Below are 10369 nucleotides of genomic sequence, written 5' to 3' on the forward strand. Positions count from 1 at the left end.
AGCTCACAATATTCCACCTCTCATTCCTGCAACACGTTGTTTTCCGGTAATGTTAGGTGCCAGAGCAAATAAATGGTATTTAAGGAAGAAGAAAAGAAAAATTAAAATTCATATCAAATTGAGTTTTCGATGAAAATATTGGCAGATCAATAAAGTTTTGGGGTTTGTATTTTGTTTCAAAAAGTTGATTCATACATGAAAGTTTAAGGAAGTGTTAAAACCCTCCAAAATAAGATCTGTCAGGTCAAACAGTTCATTTAATTTAACCATGAACTCCTTTGATCATGCCCCAAGTCAGTTATTTGCATAGATCTGATTATTTACATAGATTTGTATTCTTACAGCTCCTTCAGATTCTGTGTTATCTTAATTATATACATTATATAAATAAAAATCAGTCTGTCTGTATCTTGTCTGTCTTTATTTTACCAGCAATTTAGGGACTGTTCAATATTAAGATACAATCAAACTAACAGTCCCTGCTCATGCAAATAGTTCCTAATCTCTGGAGAAGACCTTGCTGACATGAAATCTGCATTTCTGTGTTTATATATTTAGTCTTCTTAGGGGGAAAATCTTTTGCAGTGAAACAGGTGGTATTGAAATTTACCGTTGAACAAAGTGCATGAACATTTTATCATCAAAACTTTGAAGAGAAAATAGCTTTTAATAGGGTGGAAAGATTTATGAAAAAAAATAATCTGGGGTAAGAGGCTGACAAACAAGACAGAGCAATTTTTCCCTCATCTTTGGCAATAAAATTTTTTTGTGCATGTTTTGACTGCTGAAGGGACAGGAAGATTTGTTTTCTCATAACTGGATAAAAATCTCCAAGAATACAAGGAAGAGTTTTAAATAACTGGGAAAAATAAGTGGCAAAACTAATTTGTTTTCAGAGGAAAAAGAACAACCAGGCTTTCCCAAATCAACACAACCTTATATATTAGGCTCTCCTTGTTTAAGAGAGAAGCTGTCTCAGGACTTGGGAAGGCTGCATTTTTGCAAGACTCAGGACAGCTCTCGGGGCTGCAGCATGCTCACATCTTTTCCTGGGGTTTTCTGTTAAGAGGTGATTTTTAAATGCCCCACACATTTACCCTGTTAAGAACAGCATCAAAGCCCTGTTGTGGACCTGACTGTAAGTAGTCAGAGGAAACTGCAAAGTACTGACATAATAGGCTCCCCTTGGCTTGTCCTACCTCATAACTGCCTGCCATCTCTTATCCCCATCACAGCTGATATGACTGAGCTTCTTACTCTGGCACAAATAAAGAAAAATAATCCAGGCGAGAGCTGTCATAGGCCTGGATGGCTATAGCCAACTTGCTGCAGGACAGGAAAGGGCAGCTTTACCAGTCACAGATAAACTAATGTATTTTATTTTTTTACAATTAGTTCACCATCCTGAAGAGGGAGAAAAGAAGCAGATGACTTTGGATGTCCTTTTTATCCACAAACTAGTGCTTCAGCTGCACCCCCAACTTGCCCTTTGAGCTGAAAAAAGTGGGGATTTTGTACAAAAACTGGTACAGAAGATACGGTTTCCATCCCTCCAAAGTGCAGGTAGTAAACTTGGCCATCCATAAATTAACATGGGGAAAAAGGCTAAACATCAGTCTTTTACTGACACTGTCACGGTTTAAGCCCAGCTGGTAACAAAGCACCACAAAGCCGCTTGCTCACTCCCACCCCCCGGCCCTGATGGGATGAGGAGAAAATATAAAGAACTGCTCATCGGTCGAGACAAGGACAGGGAGGGATCACTCACCACTCATGGTCATGGGCAAAAGACAGGCTCAACTTGGGGAAGAAACAAAATCGGTTTAATTTACTACCGATCAAATCAAATCAATGATACTGAGAAGTAAAACCAAACCTTAGAACACCTTCCCCCCACCCCTCCCTCCTTCCTGGCTCAACTCCACTCCTGATTTCTCTCCCTCCTCCCCCCTAGTGGCGCAGGGGGACGGGGAATGGGGGTTGAGGTCAGTTCATCACACACTGTCTCTGCTGCTCCTTCCTCCTCAGGGGCAGGACTCCTCACACTCCCCTGCTCCACCGTGGGGTCCCTTCCACGGGAGACAGTCCTTCACGAACTTCTCCAACATGGGTTCTTGCCGTGGGCTGCAGTTCCTCACAAACTTCCCTGGCGTGGGTCCTTTCCGCGGGCTGATCTTCAGTCACAGACTGCTCCAGCACGGGCTTTCCCATGGAGTCGTGGCCATCTTGGGGGGCCTCCGCTCCCCCGCTCCCCTCCATGGGCTGGGGGGGCACAGCCTGCCGCCTCACCACAGGCTGCAGGGGCATGCCCTCCTCTGGCACACCTCCTCCCCTCCTTCTTCACTGACCTCGGTATCTGCACAGGGGTTCCTCTCACATTCCACTCTTCTCCCCCACTGCAGGTTTCCCCTCTGAACTCTGTTATCCCAGAGGTGCTACCACTGTCACTGATGGGCTCGGCCTGGGCCAGCGGTGGGTCCGGCTTGGAGCCGAGGAAGCTTCTGGCAGCTTCTCACAGGAGCCACCGCTGCAGCCCCTGCTCTGCTACCAAAACCCCACCACACAAACCCCAAACATGACATGAACAAAACCAAGTCATGCAAGGGTACAAATACCTTCTAAGGAGGTATCAGGGCTAAGCAAGGGCTGGCTGCCCCACGCAGGGTGGGGAGCTGGGGGATAACAGGGCTGGCAGGGCAGAGGCCTCGCAAACACCCACCCCACAGTAGCTGAGAGAGGCTGACCCAGCGAGCGCGGCCAGGGTGAGCCCAGTGTCCGGATCATCAGACAAGTCCCTGGTGGCCAAGCAGGTCTGAGGTCACACTACAAAGTCAGGTCAAGAACAGGCCTGAAGCTGGGGGAGCCAGACCCAGCTGTGCTGGAGACCAGCCCTCTTCCAGCAGAGTTCCAGCTGGGACTGCAGGTCCGGAGCTGAGCTTAAACAGGGCTCCTGAGCCATGGGCAGGGTGTGGGTGGAAGCCACAGGTGAGGCCGGGCAGGGCCATCAAGGTTTTTTAGTGCCCCCATGGCTGTAGCGTAGGCACTACCACCCTGTGGTTGGAGACTGCATCACTGTGGACTTAATGAACAATTCTGCACTTACACTCTGGTCTTTAAATTGCCTATAAAATTGAGATACATTTCACACTTCTTGATTCAGCGTCATCTTATAGAATCATAGAATATCTTGAGTTGGAAGGGACCTGTAAGGATCATCAAGTCCAACTCCCTGCTCCTCACATGACTACCTAAAACTAGAGGAGCATCTCAGATGGTCCTTGAACTCTGGCAGGCTGGGTGCTGTGACCACTTCCCTGGGGAGCTTGTTCCAGTGACCAGCCACCCTCTCAGTGGGAAACCTTTTCCTTATGTCCAGTCTGAACTTCCCCTGATGCAGCTTCATTCCATTCCCTTGTGTCTTATCCCTGGTCACCAGAGAGAGGAGATCAGCACCTCCCCTGCTGCTGCCCCCCTTGAGGAAGTTGTAGACTGCGATGAGGTCACCCCTCAGCCTTCTCTTCTCCAAGCTGAACAAACCAAGTGACCTGAGCTGCTCCTCATAAGCCTTGCCCTCGAGACCTTTCACCATCTTGGTCACCCTCCTCTGGACACACTCTAATAGTTTGATATCTTTCTTATACTGAGGTGCCCCAAACTGCACACAGTACTCGAGATGGGGCCGCACCAGTGCGGTGAAGGATGGGACAATCACCTCCCTTGACTTGTTAGCTATGCTCTGCTTGATGCACTGCAGGACACGGTTGGCCCTTTTGGCTGCCAGGGCATGCTGTTGACTCATATTCGTCTTGCCATCAACCCAGATCTCTTTCTGCAGGGCTGCTCTTCAGCCTCTCATCCCCCAATTTGTATGTATAGCCATGATTACCCCATCCCAGGCGCAGAATCTGGCACTTGCTCTTGTTAAATTTCACAGAGTTGATGATTGCTCATCTCTCTAGTCTATCCAGATCTGTCTGTAAGACGTCTCTACCCTTGAGGGAGTCCACAGCTCCTCCTAATTTAGTATCATTAACAAACTTACTTAATATACATTCGACTCCTGCGTCCAGATCATTTACAAAAACATTAAAGAGCACTGGGCCTAAAACTGAGCCCTGAGGAACCCTACTGGTGACTGGCTGCCAGTCTGATGTAACCCCATTTACTCTAACTCTTTGAGACCAACTCATCAACCCGTCATTTTATTTCATACCATTGAAGTTGTTTGCTGTAGTTTCCTGTGTACCCAAACCTGCAAAGGGTGCAGCTGGATACTGACACACTGTTCATGGTGCAAAATTTAATCCCACTGTCTTCTGATCTTCAAAACACTTCTGGATTTGTTTAGAGACTTTTATTACATTTTACTATGAATGAAAAGCATGGCTCTTTATTATACAACAAGGGAGCAGTGCTGCACATCTGATGCCAATGACAGTCTCCTGGAGGCCAGCAAGATTTTTGTCTGAGAGAAGATTGAATAAATTTTGGTCCTTGTCATGGTTTAACCCCAGCCAGCAACTAAGCACCACACTGCCATTCTATCACTCCCCTCCTCAGCTGGACAGTGGAGAGAAAATATGACCAAGGGCTCATGGGTCAAGGTAAGGACAGGGAGAGATCACTCAGCAATTACCATCACGGGCAAAACAGATTCAACTTGGGGAAAATTAACTTAATTTATTGCCAATCAAACCAGTGTAGGGTAATGAGAAATAAACCCAAATCTTATTCCCCCCCCGCCCCTGCTTCTTCCTGGGCACAGCTTCACTCCTGAATTCTCCACCTTCTCCCCCCAGCGGCACAGGGGGATGGAGAATGGGGGTTACGATCAATTTATCACACATTGTCTCTGCCGGTCCTTCCTCCTCAGGGACAGGACTCCTCACGCTCTTCCCCAACATGGGGTCCCTCCCATGGGAGACAGTCTTCCATGAACTTCTCCCATGTGAGTCCTTCCCACAGGCTGCAGTTCTTCATGAACTGCTCCAGCATGGGTCCTTCCCATGGGCTGCAGTCCTTCAGGCACAGACTGCTCCAGTGTGGATCCCCCGTGGGGTCACAAGTCCTGCCAGCAAACCTGCTCCAGCATGGGCTTCCCACGGGGTCACAGCCTCCTTTGGGCATCCCCCTGCTCTGGCGTGGGGTCCTCCCCGGGCTGCAGGTGGAGATCTGCTCCCCCGTGGACCTCCCTGGGCTGCAGGGGGACAGCCTGCCTCACCATGGTCTTCCCCACGGGCTGCAGGAGAATCTCTGCTCTGGCGCCTGGAGCACCTCATCCTCCTGTTCTTCACTGACCTGTGGGTCTGCAGGGTTGTTTCTCATACATGTTCTCACTCCTCTCTCTGGCTGCAGTTTCTGTGCTGCAGCAACTTTTTTTTTCCTTCTTAAATAAGTTATCCCAGAGGCACTACCACTGTCACTGATGGGCTTGGCCTTGGCCAGCGGTGGGTCCAGTTTGGAGCTGGCTGGCATTGGCTCTGTCAGACATAGGGGAAGCTTCTAGGAGCTCCTCACGCAAGCCACCCCTGTAGCCTCCCCTGCTACCAAAATCTTGCCACGCAAATCAAATACAGTCCTCAACTGACGTTAATCAGGTGTTTCTAGGAATAAACTAGATACAGGGGTGAAGCCAGGCCATTTTAAAGCCAACAGATACAAAGAGATGTTTTGGGGAAGTGATGTCTTCAAATCTGGCATTACAGACCACCACTGTGAAGAAAAATTGATGAGCGACTGCAGCATATACAACTCACATGATCATCTTGAACCCATTTCCCACATGAAACAGAGGAATAATTCTATAGTGCTATTTATTTCTAGGTGAAACTCTATGTCACTTCCTACTTCCAAGAGGGTATCTTTTCCCAATATGTCAAAAGAAAAAAAGTAATAGTTTGATTCCTCTCTCGGATCAATTGGAACCTAATCCCATTACTGACCTCAATAGTTTCACTCTTGAATTCATTAGGAAAATTAAGAAAATGGTTTCAGTGCTCGTTATTTTATTTCTAGGATTGCTCATCAGCAAAGGACCCTGGAACTGGAGTGACTTTTTCCAGACATTTCATAGGACAAAGTGAATTCTAAATCTTTTCCCATTTCTGTTTGCCAATCAGCAAGACCTCACCTTCTCTTCAATCAAAAGGAATCAATCTCCCTTGATTGTGGCCTGTTGCTGTGCTCTCAAGTTAGGGCCTGAGTGGGATTCCACTGTAAAAACAGGACAGGACAACTGTCAGAGGCTTTTTATTCAGATAGTTTATTGGAACACTTAGGAGACTCTATTCCCTTGGACTACACAACTTCTAGAAGAGCTGCAGAAGGCACCTAGCGTGCCCCGGGTTGGGGTTCAAGGCCGTTGCCTGCAGGTCCGCTGTTTGGACCACAAGTGCAAGTCAGGCAGCGGTGGTTGGGTGGAGTTTGGCCCTGAGGTGGCCTCGGCATAGACAGAGCAGCGGCCGCTGCCAGCCCAGCTGGAGAGGCGGGAGGTGCCAGCCCTGGTGGAAAGGGACTGTTGGGCACGGCTGGCACGGCGCAACCCCGTGAAGCGGCAGCAGAAGCGGCAGCCGGGCCGGGGCTGCTGTGCTGCGGCAAAAGGGAGGGGGCCAGAGGGTTGAGCTTCTCCCTGCCTACCGCTGCCGCAGGGTCTGCAGGTGTCAGAGCAGCGCTCCGTGCAGAGGTAGAGGCACGTCGCTTGGCAGGTGCGGTCTTCCTGGGTGCAGAGGTGTGCACATTCTGCCTTGGACCTGCTGTGAACGGACCGCTTTCCTCCTCGAAAGTGGTTTCCCACTCAAGCTCAACATCTGGTTTTCTTTTCTGGCAGCGTGCATGCAAATCCATGTCCGGTGAAAATCCTCCTGGCATTTGATTTTTTGGACCAAAGCTTCGCTTATACTTCATGAGCGGATACGGAAAACGTCTTCTAAAATTTGGGTTGTAGTAGAAGTGAAACTAAAATATGCAAAGGAAAAGAGTTAGTTGCCACCACCTTGAGACTGGAAACCACAAAGATAGGAGAACTAAGAATTTTAATTGCAAAAGAGAAATGTGGATGTTAAAAAGGACTATTAGGGGTGTTCTAAACCTGAAGTTTAGGCTGAATAAAATGGTGCAAAACAGTCCTGTTAAGTAGGAACCAGCCTTGTGGTTTTGCCACTTGGTAGCAGAGAAGCGTAGGATTCTCAAAAGCATACAAACTGATTTAGAAACCCAAATACCATTACTTTTGAGCCACTTTAGCGTGGAATGAACATGTAGATAACTATACGATGCTGGCACATACCTTCTCAGCCTTCAGCAAGTGCCACAAGAAAACTGCATATCTGGTCCAGCAAGACAATAGCAAATACCAAAAAGAAAAAACAATCCCAATATGATGAGAATATCTCTTCATTTTATGTGCCCAAAGTAATTGGAAATAACCAATGTATATTTTATCAGCATTTCTACTACTCACAGATGCTACCTCAAAAACTCTTGAACGTGAGCCAAGAAACTTGACAATCAGAACATGCACTATCATCCTCAGCTCCTACGTAGTAATGGCTTATTTAATTGGAACAGAAATCTGTCCCACTAGAATATTCTGAGAGTTAGTTTGCATGTAGAGGATCCAACATACCTCCCCAGTTGTTTCTTCTGCTAGCAAGTCAATGCGTGAGCCCAATTTTGGAAAATTCCACAGCCTTTTCGTGAATCCATACCGATGGAGTTGACAATTGAAGCTTTCCATGGTCTCACTTTCAAAAATTCTCCGACGTCCTCTCCTTGCTAGTACTTCCTCTTTGAACAATTCTTCATGAATCACTACACACTTTCCGTTGTCACCCCACCAAATGGACTCAAACTGACCGCTTTCAATAACAACCCAGAGCTTCTTCATAAAGCTGAAGCATGGAGAGGTATTGCCTTTGCTAGAGCTCTCAGGTGAATTCAGATGCTCTCTTTTTGACCAGGGTTGCCTAGTCAAAATTTGTAAAGACCTTTCTTCTGTTGGAGGTCCAAAGGCAGCGTCACTAGCTTCTCTTTCGTCACATGCTGGGCGGAGAGAAGTCGAGCCTGATGAATCAAATCCCTTGGCCAAAACAGAATCACATGAAGTTTCCGATGAGGAAAGCTCCATTTTAAATTCTTTTTTCTCAGTTTGAGTAAATTTTTCAGCTGAACCCTAGCAGATGGATCATCCTGTCAAACAGCCAGCTGAAAAGTGACCAGATGAGTCAGACTTCCAAGGGAAGAATCTGAAGCTTCACTATGACATCTGCTGCGCTGCTATGACATCACAGAGAAGCATCTGTTTCCTAGCAACATGAAGCAGCAGCAGCAATTCGTTGCTTTTCATTTGTGGATTTTATGTCTCAAGAGCCAAAGAGTAAATAAAACTGCAGTGAAATTTTAGATTTAGTGACAGGACAGTGCTGTGTTGGATTGCAGGTAGTACCTGGTCCACAGGGAGGGACAGGGAGGTTCATAGAATCATATAGGTCCATTCAGGCTTTAAAAAAAAATACTTTTAGGTAATACTTATACTGTACAGGACAATAATTTTAAACAATATATTACATTGCTAAAATGTTCATATAAATACTCTACAGGCAATTGTGCGACCAAACCATTAGGAAGGTTCACACATTAGACCACCATGTATCTCTGTGGACAAAAAGTGGCACAATGCTGAGACAAATTCAGCTGGGAAGGAGCTGAGTGTCCTCTGCTGGAGACCATGTTACAAACGCAGAAGTCTTCAACACTTGGCTCAGTACAAATGAGGTCCCCACCTCTGGATTAGCGTTTTTAAAATCATTGATTTTATCAGGCACATTTTTGTAGGAAGTTTATTTCCACCTGCGAACCTTACTGGAACCTCACTGAAACACTGGCCAATGCCCAGGGACCTTTAGCTTTACTGAAAAGTGGGAAGGTTTGCAATTGTGTTTGTTAGTTCAAAACCGAACCTACATAGACAAAGTTTTCATATCCAAAGATCTGGGGCTCAAGCTTTTGAGATGAACAGGCAAAGGTACAAATGGATGCTGAATTTGTGACATTTAAGCTGGTTTATAACAGGAATTTTAATTGGTTTTGTGTTGCACATTTTTGTGTTACATCATCAGCCTTAATAACCAGAGCTGGATACAAGGAAGCCCAAGGAGATGGTTGCCTTAGTGTTCTTCAGTGCATAGTTCAGTGCCAGGGAAGTGACAAGGCAGACATACCCCTATCAATGAAGTGGGATGTAGAAAAAGGAGAAGTGGCCATAAATGCATCTTAGTCAGCATTTCGGCAGTTCTCTGGTTGCTTCACAAATACTGTTTAAGTAAGCCTTCTAGAGCATCAGTGAGGTACTTGTAAGAACTCTGTGAATACTTCATTTGGTTTGGTGACTTAACTGAAAAATTAGAAGTAATTTTCAGAACAGTGAACTGACCCAAAATGAAATGTATTCCTTTTGTCTAATCAAAACAATTTTTTTGATTCACATGAAAAAAATCTTTGTGTTCAGTACTCATAATAAAACAGAGCCACAGGTCTAATAAAAAGGGGGCAGAAAAGATAAAGGTTCTGGTCTCTAACTAGATGTGACGATTACAGCACTCTTAAGTGGACATGGGTATGTTATTGCTTAACACGATAACCTGTAACCGACACTGAGAGAGTTCACATACATGTATACCAAATCAGAAAGCATCCTCTGCACTCTAGTGATTTTGACAGTGGTTGAGAATGGGTGAAAAGACATTACGTCTTTCTGTAATTTCACTAAAAAGCCTACATTTTATGAGCCTTTTAAATGAAACTAGCAATAGAAGTTCCACTAATTCCCTTTTTATGGTGGTTCCAGCAGCAATACTATTTAATTTGCACAGAAGGTCTTGTGCAGCTGGATTCCTAGTGGTGGTACATTCATGCAGGCAGAGAAGGATGAGGGTGGCAAGCTCCTGTCTCTTGGAAATGTCAGGACCAGCCAATACAAGACTGCTCAGCAGGATGAAGCTAGCTGGGAGTTGTGCTGATTCTGCTGGTGACAGTGCCTGCAGGATCCAAGCAGCATCTCCAAGACTCCTCCTATCTGGGACTGAATCCTTTCTCCTGTGCAGCAGCCCCTGACGTGCAGAGAAATGCAAATTGTATCATGCTGCAGCCCAGCTTGTAGATATGGCTCAGAACACAAGCTTTGAAAAACACAGCTCATATTGCTTCAGTGTTAGTATTATAAGCTTATTACCCCACTTAGAGTCAGAGGATGTGCCAAAAAGTTGCAACAGAACATAATACATGGATAGAAAAACTTCCCAACGTTCATGTAAAATGTTCTGACATGCCAGAACAATTAGACCGGCTCAGCTCTCATAGGTAGGCTGGCAGA

The 10369-nt window shown here is 46.0% G+C and overlaps 1 protein-coding gene across 1 annotated transcript; it reads right to left on the reverse strand.

Annotated features, from left to right (window-relative positions):
• Positions 1-6243: 6243 nt before the first annotated feature.
• Positions 6244-8190, reverse strand: LOC138690718 (heat shock transcription factor, Y-linked-like). The gene is made up of 2 exons (XM_069811158.1): positions 7625-8190; positions 6244-6954 (listed from the first exon to the last, which is right to left on the reverse strand). The coding sequence occupies exons 1-2, from the start codon at positions 8123-8125 to the stop codon at positions 6331-6333; spliced, it is 1125 nt and encodes a 374-aa protein (XP_069667259.1). The 5' UTR covers positions 8126-8190; the 3' UTR covers positions 6244-6330.
• Positions 8191-10369: the final 2179 nt, after the last annotated feature.

This window comes from Haliaeetus albicilla, chromosome 23 (genome assembly GCF_947461875.1).
Source record: "Haliaeetus albicilla chromosome 23, bHalAlb1.1, whole genome shotgun sequence".
NCBI classification, from domain to species: Eukaryota; Metazoa; Chordata; class Aves; order Accipitriformes; family Accipitridae; genus Haliaeetus; species Haliaeetus albicilla.

Bases quoted from the DNA above. Each gene is read 5' to 3' on its own strand.
- LOC138690718 (XM_069811158.1), bottom strand. From the start codon at position 8,125: ATGGAGCTTTCCTCATCGGAAACTTCATGTGATTCTGTTTTGGCCAAG. The intron at 6,955-7,624 runs GTATGTTGGATC...TGCATATTTTAG, and splicing joins CAGAAGAAACAACTGGGGAG to TTTCACTTCTACTACAACCC.